Consider the following 24724-nt stretch of genomic DNA (forward strand, 5'->3'; position numbering starts at 1 on the left):
CTGCCACGGGTAAAACCAGGGACAGTCGATACATATGTGCCATGGACTTGCTTTCCCTGTCCTAGAGTCTCCTTCCAAAGGCAACATAGCAGGTTACCTGGAGCAGGAAGGAGGACTTGGGCTGAACCATGCTTGCTAGCAGCCTCTAGTGGGAAATACATCAGGACACCAAGTACTTGTAAAATTACAGGATAAACTCGGGACAAATGGGCGTCCCCCGAAAACATAAATCATGGTCTTGTGTGGCCCAAGCCCTTTTGTTTGGGGTTGAAGAGTTGCAGCAGGACAGGGTGGGTGTTAGCACAGCTGTGTCTGGCCTCTGTTCTCAGGACTGGGTGGGGGAGCCCAGAGGTGCCAGCTGGAATCTTGGGCTTGGCACACTCACCTAGGCAGTGAGCACCCTCTCTCTACCCAGATATGGGTCCAGAATTAACATTCTGGCTGCCGTTTCCCTGAGCTCTGTTCTCCAGCTCCCATGAGTGGTCCTCCCAAACAAGATGTGGCCCAAGCACCCCTACCAGGAGTCAATGAGTGGCCAACAAGGGCCCCCAATTCCAACCTGCCCAAACATTTGGAAATGTTATCGCATAGTTCAAACACCATCTCTGCTAGGTCGCTGTATACATAGATGCTGGATACCTAGGTAGGAGGAGGGTCTCCCACATGTACCCCGAGTTTTCTCTCTCCTCTCCCAGCCCAATGTGCCACATCCTTCCCCTCAAGCTCCAAGCCAATGGGGGTCTCTGTCCCGACCAGCCCCTGCCTATCCCCCACCTCCTGGTCTCAGCGGGCCTCCATCTCTGCCCTGCTGGGCCTCTCAGGGTTGGTCAGTGTCTCTCTCTCTGAATTAACTTGACATAACCAGACAGATGGAAATGATAAAATTAGAACATAAGTCTTCCTTTGGGGAGATCCCACAGACACTGTAGAGTTTTCCAGACAAAAGCAACAGAGTGGATAACATTGGGGGTTGTTGGCTTGCAGAATTCAGAGATAGTTCCAAGGAAGTAGTGAGTAAAGGCCAGCATGGGAGGAAAGAAAACCTGTAAATCAGAAGGCTGTTGGCGTTGCACAATTCAATTAGGCCTTTTGCTATTGTAATCAGCTTAAGTTGAAGATGAGTCCTGTCTAAATGGAAAAAGTGGGCTGTTGTTTCCACCCTGATTCCAAACTTCAGGGAGCTCTGCCTTCCAAGAGGACTCTGAGGTGCTCCTGGCGGGTTCTGGTTCTCAGCAGGAGAGGGGATGGCCAGGCCCATGGGCCCAGCTGGTGGCAGGCGGGATGGCAGATGAGGGGTGGATGTGGAGGTGGATGGATCCCTGGCAGCGCTTGGACACTGCGTTTCAGCGGCTGAGGGGCAGCTGTGGGGTGCCCATGGACAGATGCACCAGTGCAGGGAGCGTCAGTACTGAAAAAGGATGACCTGCAGAGGAGGGGACGGTAGGTGGCTGAGTTGGGGGCCTGCCCCTCTCAGCAGCTCCCCAGAGGTCCTTGAAGGCACAGAGAATGTGGATGGCTCAGGGCCCAGATCTGGGTTCAAATCTTGGCTCTGGCACTTACTTGCTGTGGGACCTTGGGCAACTCACTTCACCTCTCTGAGCCTGTTTCCTCATCTGTAAAATGGGAATAACAAGACCTCTCTCTCAGAATGGGGAGGATTCAGTGAGCTACAGGAGCGGCAGCCAGTGTCTCCCGGGCACTGCACCCTGCGCCCGGCACTGCACAAAGCGCCTGACCCGCATTGGTTCCTGGAACCTCATGATCCCTCAAAGGTGTCCCACCATCATCTCCATTTTACAGGGGAGGGCACTGAGGCTCAGAGAGGTGAAAATCAGTGAGCCCTTGGAGGAGGTGGACCCAGCCCTGCAGCCCAGGCCTGGCTCCAGAGTGAGCTCTCTCCATCATATCACAGCACCTCTACCTCCCCACAGCCACCATGACAGCTGTCATCATGCCTATGACACACCAGGCGACAGGCCAAGCACTTCATGCACTCGGTCTTCAAAACGCCGAGAGGCGGGTGGCTGAGATGCGCCAGGTACCTGACACACAGCGAGTGGTCAGGGACTGTCTGCCCCTGTCCCTCTCCTGTCCCACCTAAAGCACCTGGCTGACCGCTCACGCCGCTGACCCAGCCAGCTCCCTGGAGTTCGGGTCAAGGATCACTGGCCGGCTGGTCAATGGGATCGCACAGTAAAGGGTCAGGTGGGGGTCTTAAGTGGTCCCGGGACATCAAATGGGTATGGCCATATGGCTGTTCCATTTTCTGATCGGGAAGGTGACTTGCCCAGGTCGGTTACCATGAGGAGAGGGAGGCATAGCAATGCCTCCTATGGCTACTTTCTGCATATTGGGCACTGTGCTAGGTTCTTTACATACATTACTGCATCTGCTTTCAGCAACAAGCTTGGGTGGGAAAACTATTACCCTCATTTTGCAGCTACAGGAACCGAGGCTCAGAGAAACTGTGTTCCCAGGTCTCAGAGTGAAGGGTGGCAGAACTGGGGTTCATTACCCACCTGACTCAGCTCACACCGCACTGCCTCACCCACTCACTGAGCCTCAGCAGTGCTCTCCTCTGGCCTCCGGGGTGCCTGGCTTTGGGCTCTTATTAAAAGAAGTCTCTGGTAAGACCCCTCCCCCCATGGGCCTCAGTCTCTCCATCTGATCAATGACAGCTCGGCCCTGATTTCCAAGCACCTTCTAAGCTCTGAAATGTGGGATTGGGGGCCATGACCAGGAAGAAATGTGGTTCTGGAAACTCACAGGTGTTTGTGGCCAAATGATGTGGGGGCAGAGGGTGTTACTCCCAAATGCTCAGAGACCATTCTCCTGGCCAGGCCAGCGCTGGTCTTGATGAGTCGGTTCAGGGGCCTGCCCCAGGGGGGCACTGAGTCTCCTTATAGCTGGGCTGTCTCAAGCCTGGAGTGAATTGGAAGAAAGCCCATACAGTTCTGCACTGACTGACCATACATTGCCCACTAGTCCCCAGGGTTTTGTCAAGATGTGGTCAGAAAAGGTCCCCAGGAGCTGGCAGAAGGCTTGACAGTGAGGGGGAGAAAGATCACTAAGGAGGGGAGACATTTTTCTGAAGAGGTGCTAGACGTGAAGTTGGGGACGCAGCCCAGCAATAGAGAACTCTGGCTCCGCAGCCAAACCCAGGGGCCAGAAACCTTCTGCAGCCAAAACTGCCAGACCCCAGGCCGGCTCACCCTTTAGGCTGAACCAGACATAACCACAAGCTTAGCTGAGCAACCAGAAGGCCAGGGCTCATCTCCAACCTCTGAGCACAGCCCTTAATACTTCCAAGGCTAACCCCCCTCCAGACAATGCCCAAGTCCCTCACCCAATGGTCCAGGCCTTTCATTACGGGACCCCCTGTTGCCTCCCCCCACCTCCCTGGCCTCAGCCATGCTAAACATCCCTCAGCCCCACAAGCCCAGGCTCCTCCGTGCATGCCTCTGTGCCCAGCATGTTCTCTGCTCCCGACCTGGAATGCCCTTCTCCCCATCCCCTGCTTCTCCCCCAGAACTTTCACTCCCTGTTCTGGGTCCTTGAAGGACATCTCGTCCCTCACCTCAAGTGCCCTGTCACCTGGGGTGCAGCTGCCTGCCTCATGCTCTAAGCCACACATTCCTTAAGGACAAGGACCCTGCGAGCTGGCCTCTGCAGTCCCTGTACCAGGGAATGAATGCTCTCCTGCAGGAGGGGGCAGCTCTGAGGTGGGCAGTCCTAGGATGGAGGCCAGCCCTACCCACACCCTCTGTGTGGCCCTGGGCAGGTACTGCTCTGTCTGAGCCCCAGTGTCTGCAGGTGTGAAAGGGAGTCAACCGGAACTACCCTCCCAGGGGAGCTGTGGAGGCCGACATCAGAAAGAGCACTGTGTAAACTGTAAAGTGCTGCGTGAAAGGACGTGGTTACTGATCAAGGTGGACTTCAGAGACCAACAGACGCACTGAGTCCTTGGACAAGCTGCTCCTGGGGCGTGCTCGCCCACCACCAGGTGCTGCGGGATTCTGCCCTGAGCACTACCAGTTGCTTATAAACCTATCTGTCCAACTCGGTTGTCTGTACAGCCATACCATATACCTTCCCCCATGGCGCCCGGCAGCGAGGCCAGCACACAGTAGGTGCTCAACTGGGAGGCACAATAAGAGGGGCTGTCCAGGAGGAGTGTTCCTCACCCCCGGCTGCCTGCCAGAATCACACGGGCTGGGTGTTACACCATCAGATCCCTGGTCCCCGCCCCGGACCTGGCCATCAGCTCCCTAGGGGCTAGGCTGAGGAATCAGCACCTTTACAAACTACCCAGCTGCTTCTGAAAATCACACCAACGCCCAGCACACTCTGCTGGACTCAAGGGCCCCTGGGGGCCCTTCCAGCCTGAAGTCCCTGACCCTCTCCCTGGCCCACCACCCTGATCCCTGGCACTCCCTGCCTCTCTGAGGACCACTATAGTGATGTTTCTGACAGGCCTCCAGGGACCGCCACTGCCCCAAGACCAAGTCCAAACTCCTCCACCTCGCCCCTCGCTGTTCTTCCTCCCAAGCCTGTGTGCCAGCAACACTGAATCGCTCGGTGTTCCCCAAGACAGCCTCTCATGCCTTCCCCTGTAACTCTGATTCAGCCTTCAGGCCGGGGCTCAGACGTTGCCTTCCTCCAGGAAGTCTTTCTGTGTCTCTCCTGAGCTGCGCCCCCGCCCTCCACTCCGCAGCTCCCTTGGCTCCCCCATCACAGTTGGATCACAGTGTTGTAACTATTGGGGTGTGTCTCCCCCTCCAGACTGTGGCCTCCTCAAGGGCAGGCACCATGCTTTCCTCATCTCAATGCTCCTGGGAACTGGCTCCGGGCTCCTGGGCACAGTCAGCACTTAGCAAACGTCAGCTAAATACATGAATAAATGAATAAATAAATGCGCAGGTTCTCATTCAGTCTCTGTGACCTTGAGCTACCTGGGCCTCAATTTCCCCCTTTCTAAAAAGGGGGGGGCTTAGAGCAGTGGCTTTCAGGCTAAGTGGGAGGTGCCTTGCAGCTGAGGGGGGGGGGGGACACTCCCTCTGCAGTTTCACCCAGAGCAGCTCCATCCACTTTCATCTGCATTATGGACTATGGAAAAGATTTAACAAAGGTTTCCAGGGCTTAAGAACAAAACTTTCGAGCTACTGGCTGGGTGTTGCCTAAGCACCCTTCTGGATGTTCAGTCCTAATGCTGGAGACATCCAGAGACCAGGCTTTCACAAAGGAGACCTTGCCAGTTGACCAAGGTCACTCGCTGATCTGCTATCCCCGGGCCTCACAAGCTCAGGATATTCAATCCCAACAGACAGGAATGAGAAGGAGGAAGTGGGGGGAACCAGCGAGTGGCAGGAGGAGGGTGGCGTGTGACATGAGCCCTCTCTGGAACCACAAAGCTTGAGCAAAGTAACTACATTCAGAAACCTGAAAAAGAGAAGGCCAGCGGCTGGCGGGGAGCTGCAAGGAGGGCGGTGCACATGGAACTCACTGGCACCTGCTCCAGTGCCTGCCTCGGGGGCACAGTGGGGGCCTGAGGGTGCTGGGCAGAGAGGCCCGGTGCCTGCTCAGCGATGAGGAACGCTGTCAGAAGCCCATGCCCGCAGGACGGCTCTGACCCCCGGACCCAACCTGGCGCCATTTACCTTCTCACCCCGGGTGGAGAGCGGCCCATCCATGTCGGCTTTGAGGTGGACAGGGGGGGCGGTGTAAGGCAGCCGGCAGTGCACCTGCCCGCACTGTACCTGACCTGTGGACGAGAGGACGCCTTGGAGCCCATGCCCAGCCTCCACGCAGGGTCCCACCTGCCCCACGCTCGGCAGGCTGGGGCCCCGGGACCACTTTCACCTCTGCTACTTACCAGCTGACTGGGCTAAATTTCAGTAGGGTGGGTTGCACCGCTCTGTGTGAGAGGCTTTATAACCTATAAAGTTCTATATAACTGTCCAGCTGACTGATAAACACTCATAAGTGAATATGTATTAAACATCTCCTACATGCAAGGCTGTGCCCATCTATCAGGATCCTCCCCTGGTGCCTTGTACCTTATCTCCCAGGTATCACCAAGGCTTTCCCCCGACACCTCCGAGGGGACTCTGCACTGGCATGTCACCTTCTTCGTGATGCTCTCTCCCTGACCACCCTGTTAATAATTGCAACCCAGCACCAACACCCACCCCCACACTCCCTGTCTTTGCCAACTAGAATGCAAGCTCCAATGAGGGCAGGAATTTTTGTCTGTTTCCTAGATTTTAGATCTTTGTGGATTTCCAGTACCTAGAATGAGGCATGGCATCCAGTCGGTACTCTTTAAATATTTGTTGAGTGAGTCTCTGTACCATATTCTAACATCTAAAACTGTGGGGGAAGTCCATCCTTATGTCTGACCCAAGTCTCTCATGTTTTAGCCTCTTTACTGCTACCGTGGAAAAGTCCATGGCTTCCTCTTCCCTGCACTTCATCCACTTTGGTAACAAAAAAGAGGCCTGTACAGAGACTTACAATTGGTATGTAACTTGGGACAAGTCACTGTGCCTTTCTGGGGCAAAGTCCCCTCATCCATGGAATAAAGCAGTTGTATACAATTGGGATTCTTAACCTGAGGTGTTCTAGGAGTCCATGAACAGCCCGAGATGACATGGAAAACTATGTGTGTATGTGCATTTTTCTGGGGTCTGGTTCCAAAGCGTTTTATCAGATTGCAAGCTCTAAGGCTCCAGGAAGCTCAGGGTCCTGTGAATTTAGTTAACTGCAAAGCAAAGTGCCGAGGCGACCTTCAGTCATGCAGCAACAGGCAGCAGGTCCAAACGCCCTTGATAGCTCCTGCCCCAAGCTGGGTTCCACCTCAAGGTGGAGAGATGCCTTCTCTAGGCATCAAATACAGACCTAGGTTTGGTCAACAAAGTATAAGGGCAGAGTGCTGGCATGACTCTAGAGGTGATGGCCTCACTCCCAAGGGAGTCACTTAGATCCATGACCAATTCCACAGCAAATGCTAGCTGGTAGCCCAAATTCCTGGTACCCAGAGAGCCCCTGGTCCTTTAACAGATGAACTAGATCTTCTACGGGCTCTGAGTAGTCTGAACATAAGTCATTGTTTAAAACAGAAAGGGAGAAAAAGTCCCTCCCACTGAGCAGACGGTTCAGAAATGGAACAGTGCAAAGATACAGCTTCCAACTGGCAGCCTGGTGCCGTAGGCAGGACTCTGCCCTCTCAGCTCTGCCAACCAGAACCACCGCTACCATCAAAGAGCAGCTAATACTCAATCTGGCACTTACTAAATGCTGAAGACTTTAAGTCAATGATCTCAGTTCATGCTCACAACACTGCTTTGAGATAGGTATCCTTTGTGTCTCCGTTTTTTCAGATGAGGAAACCGGTATTTAGGGAAACTAAAAAGGTTGCCCAATGTCACACTGCCAAGAAGTGGCAGGGGTGGGATTTTAAGCCCAACAGTCTAACACCAACACCCACACTCAATCATTAAAGAATACTGGTTCCCCCTAACTTACTGTGGACCCTTGTTTTCCTCATCTGTACAATGGGATAATGATCTCTGATGTTTAGGAACATGGTTAGTGTCTGGCACATGGCAGGGGCTCAGTAAACAGCAGTGTCTCTCTGACATCTTCCCTTTACAAGAGCCACAGAAGGAAGGATTTGAGTTTGTGAGTATAATGTAGGCACTTTTATTTTTCTGGTAGTACCCAGCTTTGAGGAAACAATCAATGGAAACACCCTCAAAGGGAAAGAACATGTGTTATAAGCACCTGCTCAACGTCAGATTCATTGACACTCATGCCCCAGAAATGCACAATGCTACACCCTCTCTCCTCCAGGTTCCTGCTCAAAGTTCACTCCACCATGGCCACCCTCCACCTCCCCACAGTGCTCAGTGCCCACTGACGTGCCTGCCCACCCCCTGTCCTGTATTAGTTTATTGTCTCTCCACCCATGCCCCACTCTGGAATGTGAGCCCCAGAAGCACACAGGCTTTGGTGTATCGTGTTCTATGTTGTATCCCAGTGCTTAGGACACAGAAGTCACTCTACAAATAATTACTCAGCCTGGCCACTTGGCTCAGTGGTTGAGCATCGACCTAGGATCCAGGAGATCACGGTTCGATTCCCAGTCAGGGCACATGCCCAGGTTGCAGGCTCCATCCCAGTGGTGGGCATGCAGGGGGCAGCCGATCAGTGACTCTCTCTCATCACTGATGTTTTGATCTCTCTCTTCTTCTCTCTCTCTCTCTGAAATCAATAAAAACATATTTTTAAAAATAAAAATAAAAATAATCACTGAATACATGGGTGGATTTTCACAACCCTGTGCGGTAGGCATTATTAACGTCCCAGGTTACAGGTGAGGAAACTGAGGTTTAAGGAGGTTAGGTGATCTGCGCATGGCCTCGCAGCCCTGAGAATTCCCGCCACACTGGCCTTCTGCGACCCAAATGCACCGGTGCCGTGATGCTCCGGCCACAGGCGGCCTCCAGGCCCTCTGACGCCCTGCACACCTGTCTCCCCACTGTCTCTGCCTCATTCATCTACACCCATCAGTCCCGGCTCAGCTTGTTAGAGAGGTGGCATCTCCACGCTCCCGCCCAGCCCCTCTCCTACAGGAACCACGACAAGGAAATCACACGCTCCTCTATCTGGCTATTGCTCCACGTCGCCTCTCCCACCGGAATGCGCCTCCACCCGAGCAAGGACGCGGCCTGTCTTGCTCTCTCCCTGGTCCCCGGGCCCTGGCGCAGGACCGGTGCTTGGAAAGTACCTTGTGAATGGCTGAATGGCTCGCTTTCTACCGAGACAGAGCCAGGTAACTTGACCCCTCTTCCCACGAGTGACCGCGAAGCCCGCATCTTCCCCCAGGAGGGGCCGCGGGGCCTCCCCGCGCCTCCGCGGCCCGCGCGCGCGCGCGCGCGCGCGCGCTCCCCTCCCGCAGACCTGCGGGCCTGCGTGTCGAGGTCACTTACTCTCAATGTAGCCGTGCAGGGTGACCATGCGCGCCCGCTCGGGGCTGCTGAACGGGGAGTAGTGGATGTCGTCGGACAGGGCGGAAGGGAGGCGGGACGGCGGCGCCCCGGAGGGCGGCACAGGATGCTGCGGTGTGTGTTTTTTATGACGCGCCCGGCAGTTTTGAAACCACACCTGGAACGACAGCCTCCGCAGCCTCAGCCTCGCGGGAAAAGGGTCGGACGCGCCACCGGGGGACCCAGACGGGGCGGCCTCGTCGCCGCCGGGAGAAAGCGGCCACGTGCGCCCGGGACGGCCGCCCCGCGAAGCGCCGCAGGGCCCGCTCCCAGACCCCCTCGGCCCCGCCCCCAGCCGAAGGCCCCGCCCCCGGCCCCACCTGGATGACCCTCCGGCTGAGGCCCGTCATGTCCGCGAGCTTCTGCAGCGTCTGCGCGTCGGGGTTGTTGTCCTGCGCGAACTGCGCCTGCATAACCTGCGGAGCGCGGTGGGGGGGATGAGTGGGTAGGGGGATGGGCACGGGCGCACGGAGGTCTCCAGGGCCCTGGCCCAATCAGAGGCTCCGCCTGGAGGCCACGCCCCAGGCATCCACAGCCCCGCCTCTCCACCCGCGGGTCCGAGGGAGGCGGGGCCGGGGCGCCCGGGAGCCCCGCCCGCGCGCGGCCGCCCCTCGCGGCCTCCCCGGTACCTGCAGCTGCTCCGCGGTGAAGGAGGTCCGCGCGCGCTTGGCCGGCTTGGGCTGGCTGTCCTGCTCCGAGGGCACCGCCCCCTCCAGCGTGAGGCCGTTCCCTGGGGGCGACAGAAGCGGCTGACCGCGCGTCCGCGCCTCCTCGAACCGCAGCCTGGAAAGGACCGGGGCGGGGGAGCTGGTCCCTGGACGGGCCGGGAGCAGAGCTGGCTGGGGGCGGGGACCCAGGGTCCTAGGGTCTGAACTCGGTCCTCGGGGAAGGGGCTCTTGTTTTTCTGAACGTCCGCTTAGCATCAGACGCGTCTCTTTTCGGTGCGCCCCAGGACAGGTGACATCCTCGCGCTGTCGCGGGGGAAACTGAGGCTCAGCGGGAGGGAAGCCCCCGCGGCGAGCGGCCCCTTCTAGCGCCTTGGCGGCTGCTGGCTCCAGCGCCCTGAGCTAAACTGGAGAAACCAAAGGCTTACGAAAATAGCGAGCAAGCGGGCTCCAGAACTGGGATCCTAATTTGGTAAAAACTGATGAAAGCAAAACGGGTGGAAGGTGTTAGCAGTGGTTCCCCGGAGGAGTGCGATTACGGAGGTTCTACTTTCAGTATTTCTGGAACTTTGGAGGTTTCTACAATCCTATGTCCCCTTACTTCTCTAAGGTTTAATTTTGTTAACTGGACTATATATTAGCTAATCTTTCCACTTATACTACTTTTACAATCACACTAAATATACTCCCATTTTTTTTAATATCTCATTTTTTCTGAGTACATGCTCCTTATCAGAAAATTCAGATAAGCACAAAAAAGAAAATTAAAATCACTAGCAATTCCACCACTGTTCACAATTCACTGCATTTTTTAAATTAGGAAAATACTCTGTTGAGGAAAAAAAAACAGGACAAATACTCGAACATACATACACAGAAAAGAAATCTGGGAAGACACACTAATATATGAGGGGTGGTGGCATTTGGAGTGATTTTTATTTTCTTTTTGTTTAACCATCTTTAAAAAATTTTCTGATGGATGGGTGTGTGTGTGTGCGTGTGTGCGTGTGTGTGTGTGTGTGTGTTTAAGTTTAAATAGTAAAACAGTAGCCAAAACTGAGGGCTGGTCAGTAAAGAAGATCCAAGGTCCCAAGCCTTCAAACTCCTCTGCATGGTAGGAGCCTGAGGTGGGGCCTGGCTGGGACAGCAGGTGTGTAACTGGCAAGACTGTGACTAGGAAGGGTCCTGGTTGGCCCAGGTGTGGAAGGAGCCTGGGGTCACTGATGCACCATAGTGTGGGGAAGCCTGTGACTCCCGGGATGCCATCCCAACTTCACTGCAGGTGGATGTAGCACCCCAGATTCATTTGCTCCCTACCTAGGCCCACTTAGTCCAATCCTGGCAGGAGGAAGGGATGGCTCTACTGTGGCCCTGGCCAGGAAGACTCTGGGGATTCCTAACTAGTCCCCAGGCTGGGAATTGAGACAGGGTGGTCCTTACCCCTCCCAAAAGGTGCTGTGGGTGGGACAGACATTTTGTGGCGTTAATGTCTCCTATGAGAGCAAGCAGCACAAGGATTGGGGTGCCTGTTATTTCAATGGAAAAACAAAACTCATAGAGGGAGCAACATCCCAACAGCCTCCCCTGCTTGGTGAGGTCTGATTAGGGGACCTCGGAGCTTGGGAATGGGGTGGTATTGCATAGTAGTTAAGAAACTGGGCTTTGGAGTCAGGCAGACATGCTAGTATGTAACCTTTGGCAAGTCACATACTGCAGATAACCTCTGCCTGTTTCCTCACCTGTAAAACGGGGATACACCAGCTACTTCCTAGGGTTGTTGTAAGGATAATAGAATATTCCACAGCTGGAGGGGATGAGCCCTGAGGCCAACCAGCGCTGTCCAAAGGTGGAGTAGGCTGTCCCATTATGAGAATCCTCTCTAGGGTTCATGGACTGCCTCCTGGCTTTAACACAACACAATGGCTTGTCTCTCTTTGGACGAAGGTCGTATTATAAGCCCCATTTTACAGATGAGAAAACACAGTTGTAGGGACAGGCAGTGACTTCCAACTCCCAAGCAAATGGTGGAGTCAGAAGTCTGGGCTCCGTGCACAGACTCTGGGCGATAAGGTGAGCACCTGTCCCTAGAGGAGTGTGGGCACTACCTGGGGTGCTGGGGTGGGGTAGGGCCGAGGGCAGAGGTGTGACCAGGTGCTGGTCAGGGCAGGTTGGGTACCGTTCTCTGCAGCCCTCTTGAGATTCTCGATCATGGTGTCGTAGTGGATTCGGCACAGCACCTTCTCCTCAACCAGGCCAAATTCCTCGCCCGTGGACAGCTGGCGCTTGCAGGAGAAGCAGGCGAAGCAGGCCAGATGGTAGGCGTTGCCGCGGGCCCGCCGCACCCAGTCGCTGGCGTAGATCTGTCGGCCACATCGTGCGCACTTGGTCCCAAATCGGCTGTGGGACACCAGGGCAGGGAAGGGGATGGCGATGCTCAGTAGACCGCCCTTCCTCCCTCCAAACCCAGTAGCCTGCCCCTACCCAGGCTTCTGGCCTCAGGGCTGTCACTTGCTAATGAATTTCCCTACACCTGCATCCACCACTCTCCCCCTCCTGTAGACAAGATCCACCTAGAAAGTGAGCTGGTGGGCGTTTTTTATTTTCTTCTTGGTGTTTTTCTGAATTTTCCAAATTTTCTACAGTGATCACTTACATTTGTATATAACATTAATCTGCTTGCTAAAGTATATCATAAGTGTTAGGGAAAATATAGTAATAGTAATAATAATAATAATAATAATAATAGGCAAAGCTTTGAGCTCTCACTACCTGCCCAGCAAGATTCTAAGTGTTTTATATTCTAAGTGTTTCATATCCCAGTTAATCTTCATTTTTCAGATGAGCAAAATGGGAACCAGGGAGGTAAGTCACTTGCACAAGGTCACACAGCCTGCAAGGACAGGAACCCAAGGTGAACAATTTGCTCAGCGTCATCAAGCCAGTAATGCACGTCTGTCTATTCCGCTGAGAAACTCTGAGTTTCTCAGCGGAATAGACAGACGTGCATTACTGGCTTGATGACGCTGAGCAAATTGTTTGACCCCTCTGAGTTCTCATTTCCCCCACCCTGAGCTGAACTAAATGACAACAGCAATGACTGCTACTATGTGTTGAGTGCTTGGCAGTCTATTAAGTAACCAGCTAGTCCCAGACTCTGGAGCCTGGTGACATTCTAACCGTAAATTTTAGTGACCAAAAGCCTAGATCAAAAGCCCTCCTCCCCTTAGGCTTTCTTGATTCTGCCTCTTTCCCTTCTCCCTCCCCCTTTACAGCACCGCTATTTGGGTGCCACTGCCTCCACCACCAAACTGAAAGCAGCAGTCTGCTCTGCCCTGTCCCAGAAGTCACCCAAGGCCTGGCCCCTGAGCACCAGGGAAGGTTTGTTCTTTAAGTGGATGTGACCCTGTCCGAAGAACCCCCTGAGCCTCAGTTTCCTCTGACGCACACTCCATTTCGGAGATTAGTGCCACCACTCATCCAGCCGCTCAGGCTTAGTAACCTAAACCATACACCCCTCTCTCTCCTCAACCGCACATCCAACCAACCATGAGGCACTGTTGGTTCTTTTCCTAAGTATGTCTGGGACCCATCTCCCCCTCTCCATTTCCACTGACGCCTCCTAAGCCAGCCTCCCACCATGCACCCCTCTCTGCCAGTCTTAGCCCTGGTCACCCTGTTCCCAGGGCCACCCCTGCCCACCCATCCTCCACAGAGCGGCCACAGCGCAGTTTCCAGCATGCATACTGAATCCTGTCCTGCCCTGCTTAAAATCTCTTGGTGGCTCCACTCTACCCTTGGGATCTGGTCCAAGACCCTTGGAGTTTACAAAGCCCAACAGACCACATCCTGTCAGGCCCATCTCCTCCTCCCCAACCTTCCTCAAGTTCTCCCACCCCAAACCCAAGTAGGAGTCCCAGCCACAATGGAAGGTCATTCCCAGGTCTTCATGGCCCCCTCTGAAGCATTTTCCCACCCCAGGCCTTTGCCCCGCTGACCCCTTTTCCCACATGCCCTCACCCTCCACGGAAAGTGCCCCAGCTCCAGGCACCGCCCTCTCCCCATTGATCCCACCGGTTTGTAGAAGTCTGCTTCCTGGGATCTCCCTTCCACCCCTGGCATTCCTGGGAGACTACCAAGGTTTGCCTCTGTGTCCCCAGGGCCTGCACACTTCCCCGCGTGGGAAACGCTGCGCGCGTGGGGGAGGGGAACCAGCCCAGCAAATGCGCTCTGGTTACAGCATCCCCCCTCATAAGCCCAAGGCTACTGTCTCCGACCAGAAATTGTTAGCTCGGCCCGGCTGCTCCCTGGGTCAAACGCGCCTTAAACAGAGGCGGTTCCCTACTTGGGAAACCCCGCTTCCCCGGGGCAGAGCCCAGCACAGCCTGAGTTCTCCGCCCACAATCCCTCAAGAGAGGGGAGAAGACCCCACTTTGCGCACCCCAGTCCATTCCCGCCACGGGGCCAGCCCGGTTCGGCTGTCGCTCTGGTAGAGCCCTTGCTGCAGTCCAGGGTCCTGGGTGCAAAGTCTGCACTGCGCGCCCTCGACTTCGCCGCAACCGCCTGAGGTGGGGACTCTGGCACCCACTTTGCACACGTGGAATCGGAAGCTCAGAGAGGGCCAGTGACTAGCTCGAGGCCACAGAGAGAGTGCGGTCGGGGTTGAGGTCCGCTTCGAGGCGCAGAAAGGTCCTCGAATCTTCTTCGGAAGCAGCCAGACTGGAGATGATAAGATCTGGGTCCAGGGTCATGAGCAAGAAAGGGACTGGTCCGACCCCGCCGTGTCCTCACTCTGGGCCGCGGGTCCTGGAAACGGGCGCGCAGGGCTTGGGGTCCAGGGGGTTTCGGAAAGTCAGGGAGCGCGCTCCCAGTGGGTGGGGAGAGCCAGGGAAGGGAAGGTCCGGCCTTCAGAGGCCAGGCCCAGCAGCTTCGCCTCCGCTCCGGTCTGGGCGCGCCGCGGCCCGTGCGCCACGCGTGTAGCACCCCGGGCCCTCGAGCTGGGCCGTGCGGGACTCCCCATTCTCTGCCAGGGGCGCGTCCAAGGCACTCCGCGCAGCCCCGACCTTCCGGCTCCACGAGTCCCGGAGACACCGCGGCGCGTTGTGCGCCCACGTTGCTGCTCACGTCCCCTTGATCCCAGGTGCGCACTGCGAGTGACCTTTCAGCAACTTTCTCAAACCGCCCCCCCATCCCCAACATGTCACCCCAAATGCCAGGAGCTGTCCCCAGTCCTAGGATCTCCCTGCGCTCGCAGTGGCTCGGCCCAGTCAACGAAATCATCCTCGCGAACTGAATCCTTGGATGGAGGCGGGGGGTGGGGTCACTGCGCAGTTTTGGATGCGCTGCAGGCCGCTCCCGCAGCGCGTTCTCCACGCAGGGCAGCGGTCGGTAGCACAAACCAGGGGAAGAGCTGGCTTACGGACCGACAGACTCCTTCCCAGGCGGGCTGTGTGAGGCCCGAGCCACTGGGTTCCGGAAGCAGCGAAATTGGCGGCGGAGAAAACGAAACTTCAAGAAAAGGGTGTTCGGGAGCTGTGAACCCGGACCCAGAGCGATTAGGGGGCGCGGCTACCGCCCCCGCCCCAGCCGCTAGCGCGCCCCTCGCCGGGTTCGGGCGCGAGCCGACCCGCAAAGGCGCAGAGGGTGGAGGCGCTCTGGGCATGGAGAGGTGCCGGACAACTGCTGAAAGGGGTTAGGGTGGCCGTCGCGCGCCCCCTCCGACAGCCTGGTGGTCCAGGCTGCGCGGGGAGCTGCGCGCCCTTGACCAAGTAAGGCGCCCTCTCCGGGCCTGCTTTCCCCGGATACTCAGCAGGCGCGCAGTCATTATTTGTTGGGTGAATGCGCCTCAACAAAAGAGCGCATCCGAGTTTCACTACGGCCCAGTCCCCCGTCACTAAGCCACCCCTTTTCTGCACGAGGAAACCGAAGCCCAGAGTGGGAAGGCCCATGTTAATTCCGAAGGGAGCGAGCCAGGGTGCCGAAGCTCAAACTAGAATTCGCTCACTTTACGATCAGACGCTCCCGTCGAGGCCTCAGATTCCGTAAAGAAACAAGGGAGACTGTAGGTGGACCCCTGCCTATCCCTTCTTTTCCTTTCCTTCTAGGCAAACTCTTAGGAGAAGCCGGGGGTAAAAAAAAAAAACAAAAAACAGAACCAGCAATTAAGAGGTTAAAACGCCCCGCGCCTCGGAGGTCTGGGCCGAGGCCCCTCCCCCAAACTCCTCGCTCTGCTCCCCCAACATCTGTCCCCCAACAGCTGGCTGCCGCTGGGCTTCTTTCTGCTGCGGTGGGGGGTCGCTTCCCGGCTCTCAGCCTCCCCAGGGGCTCTTGCTCTGAAGGAGGCGTGGGTCCTCCCGTGGGAGCTTGGGTTCTAGGCAGAAGGCAGGAGGCTGGGCGTTTGCCCTAAGTCACCTGGGCCAGGGGCGAGAACTTCAGGGGGCAGCCCCAAGGGCCCAGCCCTCTTCGCTCTCTGAAGTTTACCCCACAAATACCAGGAGCCTACTTAACCCTTTACTCCCCACTCCCATGGTCAGAAGTCCAGAGGGCCAGGGACCACAGTGACCAGATCCTGGCAAAGTTGATCCATTCAGGGCCTCTAAAGGAGGCCACTCCCGCCCCCGGGGTTCCAGGAGCCCACCCAGGGAGTCTCACAGCACAGCACCCAGCGGGTGCTCCCTGCGTGAAGCCAAACAAACTGGACAAGGAATCTTAGGGCCAGCAGAGAAGGGTCTTTGCCATTCCACAGGCCCCCCTCCTTGTAGAGAGGGGCTGCTGACATCTCACCAACAGAAGAAGCATATTGAATGCTTAGATACAGGGATGGTGGAGTCAGGCAGCCCTGGGTCTTATCCAGGGTCTGCCACTTACTAACTGTATGACCTCACTCTAAGGGCCTCAGTTTCCCCTCCTATAATGTGGGGATTATGAGAGTATCATAATCACAGGGTGGACCTGAGGATTCAATGGGATAAAGCATGTAGAGTTAGCACAGTTCCTAGCTTAGAGATGAGCTCCATCAGATGACCAGTGTCCACCCCTGCCCAGTCCCTTTTTCCATTCTGTCTCACTGTGTGACCCTGGACGCTTCACCTGCCACCCTCTCAGGACATCTGTCTCCCCAACTGTACAATGGGGACGATGCTTCAGGAGGCTGAGGGAGCGGGGAGAGCACTGTCAGCCAGTCCATGGCCCATGTAGGGGGCAGCAGCTACAGGTCGGTGGGTGGGAGGAAGCTGTCTGGGGTTGTGGTTGATATGAATGCTCCAGAGAGGACCACTATTTTTTCCTCAGGACTTTTCTTTATTTCTTTGAAGAAAATGGAAGGAAAAATGGTCTTAACAAAAAAGGGAAGAAATTAAAAGCAATGTCATATTTCCCTGGTGGTTGCTCTTTTCTCCTAGGACTCAGGGAGTGCAGGGAGTGGGGAATCTGTTTGAACCCACAAGGGCTGCTGAGGTCCCCGTTCCAAGGGAGGGTTGGAGAAACTGCGGCAGAGGGGTCCAGCGACCTGCTACCAAGGGCAAAGAGCCAGTGGAAAACCCACCCCTCCCAACACCGCAAGTAAGCCAGGGACAGCACTGGACCTCCAGACTCCTCCTCCCCCTACTCTGCAGCTTCTCCTGGTGCCTTTGGAGTGCCTTTCCAACTTCCAACTTCTGGTTCTGCCTAAGGAGACTGGAAATGTAGTCTACAAGGAGGGGTGCGATGGGGGATGGAACCCAGAAGAAACCCTTCAGTGGGGGATAAGACCCTAGTGCTCTCTCCCTCCATCCTGATGAAGATCTTGACCGCTCTTGGGCTGAGTGCTCCAGTCCACATCCCACCAGACCCTTGACCCTGGGCTTCAGGAAACGGAGGGCGAGGGAATCTCAGAGCATGGTCCCTTCCTGAGCCCCAGCTCTTGAGAGGGGCATTCTGCCTCCCATGCCATCGTTCATGCTCCCTCCAGAAAGACCTCCATCACAACAGCCACCCAGCGCCTGGGCTGCTGCTGGGAGCAGACAATAGTCCCTGCCTGGCACTCTGCCCGCTTTCCTTTCCCTTTTCGTGGGTTTCATTATTTTTGTTACAGGTGGGGCTGCCAGGGAAGGGTTATGCCTGCAGGGAGATCTGGCTGGGGGAGAAATGATCAGAAGAGCCACAGTGCTTCCCTCCTCCTAGGGAATGTGAGCTTTTATTCACTCCATTTTCTCAACCAAAATCTGTTTTAGTTTTGCTTTTGGGGCTCTTGTCACTAGAAAAGGATTATCGTTCAGAACCTTCATCCCAGAAATGGCACAGCACCATTCCTGCAGGCAGGCCTTGCTTGCTCCTCAAACTGCCTGAAGAAATGCCATCAGGGGATTGTGCTCAGCATCCACCCTGCCATGGTGGCAACAGTGATAATCCAGACGCCCAGAGCACCTGCCTCTACTCAGGAGTCTCTACTGAGCCTTCCTCCTTTCCCTCCCTACTTGGCAGCTTAGAGAGACAACCCTGGAAGTAGAACACTAAGGGCAGAGAGATGCAGTGATTTGTCCAAGGTCACACAGTGATTCAGTGTTGTCCTGATGGAGCTCAGTCTCCGCCTCTCCCCAAAATAGCTCCACGTTCCATGCTTCACCCCCACACAGTGGGAAGAGGGACTCCAGAGCCAGTGGAGGCTCTGAACAGTGAGGTCAGGATCTGAGTTTTGACTAACGCTTGAAGGTCTAGTAAGCACAGGATTTGAGGAGGCTTGGTCCAGCCTGGGCGCGAGCTGGGGCTGGAGAAGCAGCAAGGAAATGTGGGCAGGTGGCTCATAGGGCTGCCAGGTCTGTCACTACCAGGAGACCCAGGATTGGGGTCCAGCCCTGCCTTACTCTACAGGAGGCTAAGATATCATCCTGTTGGGTTTCCCAAGCTGGAGCCTTGTCCCTGGCTAACTGATGAGCCCAAGGAGCCCCCCAAATGGCAGCTGGCTTGTTTTTTGTTTTTCCAACTGGAGTCAGGCCTAGAGCTAAGAGGTGGCTAGACAGGGACTCTAGCCTCCATTTCCCGCCTTGGCCAGTCAATAGATGGGATGGTGCAGGGAGACATCACACCCTGGTTACACAGCAGGCAATCATAACCCTGCTCTGACACACACACAGCAGTCCACACCCACAAATCCATATTCACATCATACCCTTGAGCCCTCAGCGCCCCGTCGAGGCCTTAAGCAGAAACGCCCCCTCAGAGGAGGAGGGGGTAGAATGAGGAATCACAGGACTTCGGAATCCTCACCCTCTCGCTTCCAGATCCCTGTCCAGACGCAGTCTTGTCCCGACCTCCTTGTGCACTGTCATTCCCACTTAGACACACACAGGGACACACACTCTCACACGGGAACCAAAAGACAAACGCTTGTCGCAGAGGAACACACGTGCTGCTCACACATCCCTGACCCCGCTCAAGGGACGCATTCCCTCAGTGCCACTGCACAGATCCAAACAGGACACACGCGCTCCTCGCAAGCTGAGTCTCAGGCCACCTTGTAAGAGACCCGCACCCCCAGCTGAATACCCTTTCTTTCAAAAGAAGAGCCCGGTTCTTGAACCATGCTTCCACGGGTTCCCCAGGACACCCCAGTCCAAAACGCTGCCAGCTTCCCCCTGGATTCAAGGTCCTCTCTTCCCAAGTCCCAGAGGACTCAAGGGGGGAGGGGTGGCGGAGGCATCGCTTCCCGGCACCTCCCCTGACTCCCAGACTCCCCAGAGGACTGAAGGGGGCCTCTCCCCAGGAAAGGCCTGCAGGGACGGTGGTGGGGTGTACAGGGGTTAGCTTTCTCTGCTTCCTGAGAAAGGCCCTAAGAACAGGCATCCCCTCCCAGGAGCCAGCCCCACTCCATCCTCTCAGGACTCCGCAGGCCCGCTGGTCGGCATCAGGCCTGGTTCACCTTCCCGCGGGGTCAGGCGGGCTGGCGCTGCGCCCCTGACCTCGGGGCGCCTCGGCCCCAAGGCGCGGGCGGGCGGGAGCCTCTAGCTCAGCAGCGGGGACGCGGCGGAAGGACGAGCCCCGCCGCTGTCACGGCCCCGGGAGGGCGCAGCCCCGGGGAATCCTCCTCCCCACGCCCTCCTCTCCCCCTTCCTGCCCCGGCAGCCCAGCGGCGGCCTAGACCCGTGACGGGCTGAAACGAAGACGAAGCTGGGACGGGAACAGACGCCTGGGACCCGACCAGGAAAAGAGGCGTTAGCGCGGCGCCGGGGTCTAAGCTGGGGCGAAGCGCGAGGCCGAGGCGGGGGCTTGGGAAGAGGCGCTTGGGTACGGAACCAGGTCGGAGGCCAGTCCGAGCCTAGCGCGCGGGCTGTCCCAGCCCCGAGCCCGGAGCGGAGCCGGGGCACAGGCGGGGCAGGCCTGGAGCCCACTCAGGGTCCCGGTCCCGAGGGGCGCCGGCGAGGCTGGAGTCGGAGCAGGGTTGGAACCCACAGCCGGACGGAGCGCACTGCAGAGGCGGCCAGGTCCAGGGTGGGATCCGAGCGGGTCGGGGCAGAGCCGCGGACGTCAGAGCTCAGCCGAGGCGCTGGGCATAGGAACTGGAGCCTGGACTCAGGCGGGACCGGAGACGGAGCCAGGCGCGCGGCGGAAACCGAGTGGGCCGCAGGAGCAGGAGGCGGGCCTGGCCCGGACGGCGCTGGCACCCGCGCGCGGCCTGCAGCCGCTAATTCGCGGCGCTGAGAGCCAGCGGGCCGGGCCCGCGCCGCGCGCCGGGAGCGCACTCTGGACTCGGGGGCTCCGGAGCCAGACACCACGCGCCCCAAAGGAGGCTTCCATGCGCGCCGGGGGCCTGCCTGCGGCGACACTGCTGGCCTGGCGGCCGCAGCCTACCTGAAGTAGTCCATCTTGCAGAAGATTTCCTTGTTCTTGATGTAGCAGCTGTTCTGCTGTCTCAGCGACGTGCGACACACGGAGCACTCGAGGCACCGCACGTGCCAGATGAGGTTGTTGACCTGGGGAGGGGGCGGAGTGGGGGCGGCTCAGCGCGGGCCTCCTTTCACGCCAGGCCCCAGCCTCCCTGGCCCCATTTGCAGACAGAGTGACGGTGCGTGTGACTCCCCCACTTTCCTTCCCTAACACTGAGGCTGGGGAGGTAGAAATAAACTCTTCCCGGTTTTTTTTTCCAGACGGGACCCCCGGGGCGCAGGGAGACTCTAAGACTAGCCCAAAGCCCAGCAGTCAGGCAGCGGCTGAGCCAATACTCATCACTAAGTGCAGCCTTCTGGGCTGCAGCCCACACCCGCCAGCACACACGCAACACCCCGCCCCTGGTTCACCTTGAGCAGATACCGGTCCAGGATCTCGAGGCCGCAGCTGGAGCAGATGTTCTTGCCGGCGGACGGCACGGAGGAGGCGGCAGAGGGCGGTGAGCAGACAGATGGCGTGCTGGGGGTACAGGGGGAGGCCCTACCCTCATCTTTGTCCAGAGCGCCTGCCAGGGCCTCGGCGTCCGACTGAGCCTGCAGTGGGGGAGAGAGGGACAGCCGAGCGCTGAGTGCGGGGCCCAGCGCTGCAGCTGCCTCAAAGACAAATCTGGGGCCCCAGCGCACCAACTGACAACGAAATCCCCCCGAGGCCTCGTGCCGTGTGCCAGAGAATAGGAATGGAAGGGTCTCTTGGCGAGGAAGGGACGGGTTCGACTGTTAACACGCGCGTCCCGGGTGTCGGGAGCGGTTACAGCCCACATTCTCCGCCGGGAAACCAAGGCTCAGAGAGGGGCTGTGGCCTCCGGGATTCCCCCAGCGCAAGAGCAGCGGTTTGGGGGCCGGAAAGCCGGGCCAGGTCCCCAGGGCCGGGCCGCGGACCGAAGGCAGGGCCTAGCGAACTCACCATGGCGGGCGGCGCGGTCCCTTCGAGGCAGCGGGTGGTCGCCTTGCAGCCGGACCCTGGCTGGGCCATCACCTGGGGGAGGGGAGAGGGAGCGCGGGCGCGGCGGCTGCAGAGCTGGCTCCGCTCAGCCTGAGCCCAGCGCCTCCCCGCGCCTGTTATATAAACCGGCGCGGAACAATGAGTCCTAACTTTGTAGTGGGCATTTAAAGCCCTTCCCCACAAAAGCGGTGTCTCTCTAATGAAGCAATTTGAATTTGGATTGGATTTTTTTCCCTCTCTCTCCCCCTCTCCCTGCACTTAACCCGTGGCTCTTGAAGTAATCGCTTAGTTCCCTTGCAATCCAAGCCTCCGAGGGGGAAAAAAAACACGCGCACACACACAAACTACCTGCAATTAGAAATTGTCGTGAATGCCCAAGATAAGAGGTAGCCAGAGTGTCAATTCCAACTGTCAATCAGTGAGATCCATCAGGCCGCCCAAAGAATTGCAAATTTGATTTTTTAATGGTAGTAATTAAAAATCGAATTTTTTCTCCCTCTACCCACCCCCCCTTCCTCGCTCCCTTCTCCTCCTCTCGACACAAAAAATGCAAAAAGGAGAGAAGAAAAAAAAGAGAAAGAAAATAAAAAGGAGACCGGGGGGAGTGTTCGAGGAAAATGAAAAGCTGGGCGCGGGAGCGTCCGCCCACCCGCCCCGCGCGCGGCTCCACTGACGCGGCGACATTGACACGGATTCAGGTGCCTGTCGAGGGCCACTCGCAAGGAAACCCGGGGCAAAAGAGGGGTGAGGTCGGGGGAGAAACGGTACCGGACGGAGACTACAGGAGCGTCCAAAAGGAGGGAAACACACCCTCGGGCCCGTCGGCGCGCCCGGGACCGCCCCGCGCCGGGCTCCTCGGCGTCGCGCCCGCACCGCCCCGGGCGCGGCGGCGCTATCAGCGCCTATTCACAGGGACAATGCCCGCCTCCCCTCCTCTCGATTCTCCCGTGTCTTTGCTCCATCGCTTTTTCAGAAATTCCTCCAACATTTGCATAATGCGTTCCCGCTTTCCGCGCCCGCCCCCCCTCTCGCGTGCGCTTACACCCGCACACCCGCACACGCACACTCACGGGCGCCCCCCGCGCCCCTCCGGCAGCGGCCGCGCGCCGCCCGGCCCGGCCCGGCCCGGCCCGGCCCGGGCGGCTCAGCCGCTCGCCCGCTCGCTCACCTGGTCGGCGGCGGGGCCGCCCTCGGCCGGCAGCCGGCAGCCCTCGGGCAGCGCCGGGGCGGCGCTCTCATGCTTCCAGTACATGGGCCGGGCGGCGGGCGCGCTGCGCCCAGAGCCGCGCCGGGGGGCGCCCGGGCCGCCGCGGGAGCAGGGGGACAGCGGGGGCGCCGGCTCCGCCGCTCCGGGCCCGGCCAAGGCCCCCGCCCCCGGCCCGCGAGCAGCCGGGGCCTCCTCCGCTGCCGCCGCGGCTGCCTCGGAGCAAGGTCCCGACAAACTTGGAGAGTCCCCCGCCCCCTCCCCCGCCCCCGCCCCCGCCCCCTCCAGCTGCGGCGTAGGCCGCCCAGCCGCTGGAGCCCCGCTCGGTTCAGGATGAGTCATGCGTGACCAATCCCCTCCCCGCCAAGGGAGAGCGAGACACACACAGCGAGGCGGCGACCCAGAGGCACACACAGTCCTGGGGACGCGCAGAAACTCGGGGCTGCCGGCGGAGACCGCGGCGCGCGGACGTACAAAGGCCCCGGCCCGGCGCTCCCTCGCCCCTCCCTCGAAGGGCGCCCCCAGCTCTCAGGCGCGGCCCCGGCCACAGGTACCAGAGGGACCCGTGCTCGCATGCCACCAGCGAGACGGATTCCGTATAAGGTCGCCCACGATGCCCTGTGGGTGCAGTCCCACGCCTGGCACATCTGTGCACGGGCTGGGGCGAATGCCTGCCCCCCTCGCCCAGGAGCGCAGGCACCCCACCCTCACACACCTGCCCAGATGCCTCTGCTCCCTAACAGCCAGGGAGCGCACCAGCTCCTGACCGCCGAGTGGGGCTGGGCCGGTCCCCGAAGAGCGTTCTCGGCGGGGGAAGGTGTTCCCCTGAATTCTCCTGGGAGGGATTGTCTGGGACATCTCCCTGCCCTTCAGGATGTGCTGAGCCATCCAGCCTAATGCCCCTCTTACTTTCTCTGTGGTTCGGCTTATAGAGAGGTGGGGAAGGCAGGGAGGCCCGGGCATTTAGCTAGGACACAACAGCCCCCAAACACACAGACACAAAACTCTCAAAGGCAGGACCTTGCACAATGAACACCCTGCAATATACACACACAAGTGAACATTCACAGCCGCAGCCCCCTTCTCCACACACACACATACGGCCTCTTCTAAAAACAAATATGCACAGACTTAGACCCAGCCCTATGGACACAAGACACCTCACCTCCCGGCCATCACACATGCTATTACCTCCCTAATTACCCTCATTCACAAATGTAAACACCCACACAAGTCTTCTTACACTTGTACACACATCCACACTCAAGAGAGCACAGACTCACTCCCACAGTGCTTCCAACAATGTAAAACCTCCTGTCCTCTGCTCAGACTCCCACAGATACTCACACACATCCCTACACATGGCGAAATAACCATTTATAGGCAGAAACAGCCTCCACACCTCCGCAGACACAGGATTCCCAGTGGTCACAGTCTGTCACGCACACACACAGGCACATTCTAATGGACACAGGCAGACAAGTGTATCTGCACAGTAGCAGCCCCCAAAGATACAACTATCTGCTCCTTTCCAGGCACCAAGGTACACAGAAACAGCCTCAACCCCAGCCAAAGGCATCTCCCACCCCCTGCATCCCTGCATTCCAGTCATTTATTGCTCTCAGACACAGGAATTCAGAGTGAAAAGTTTCTCTCTGAACCCTATAATCGTTTACGCTAAGAGCACAACTGCAATCTGAAAGCTGGTGAGGTGTGTGCATTTATACATGCATGTGCACACATGTACACATGCACTTTCAAACATTCAGATAACCACAAACAACCTATTCCCCCTCAAATATCTCTTTTGCACATAATAAGCCCAGTTACTGCTTCTGGGTATTTTAATCTGTGACAGGTGTGGCAGTTTACAAGGATGGCTCCGCTTCCTTTTAGCAATAACCTTATGAGAGGTAGTGTCTCTTATTGTACTGATTTTACTGATGAAG

At 57.6% G+C, this 24724-nt stretch overlaps 1 protein-coding gene across 1 annotated transcript; it reads right to left on the reverse strand.

Moving 5' to 3' along the window:
* Window positions 1-1343: 1343 nt before the first annotated feature.
* On the reverse strand, window positions 1344-21602 carry LHX6 (LIM homeobox 6). Its single transcript, XM_087823228.1, has 8 exons — window positions 21533-21602; window positions 20980-21162; window positions 20534-20655; window positions 11889-12109; window positions 9677-9777; window positions 9368-9463; window positions 8991-9165; window positions 1344-1423 (listed from the first exon to the last, which is right to left on the reverse strand). The coding sequence occupies exons 1-8, from the start codon at window positions 21599-21601 to the stop codon at window positions 1344-1346; spliced, it is 1047 nt and encodes a 348-aa protein (XP_087679354.1). The 5' UTR covers window position 21602.
* Between the last annotated feature and the right edge of the window lie 3122 nt (window positions 21603-24724).

This window comes from Miniopterus natalensis, chromosome 12 (genome assembly GCF_054644295.1).
Source record: "Miniopterus natalensis isolate mMinNat1 chromosome 12, mMinNat1.hap1, whole genome shotgun sequence".
NCBI lineage: Eukaryota > Metazoa > Chordata > Mammalia > Chiroptera > Miniopteridae > Miniopterus > Miniopterus natalensis.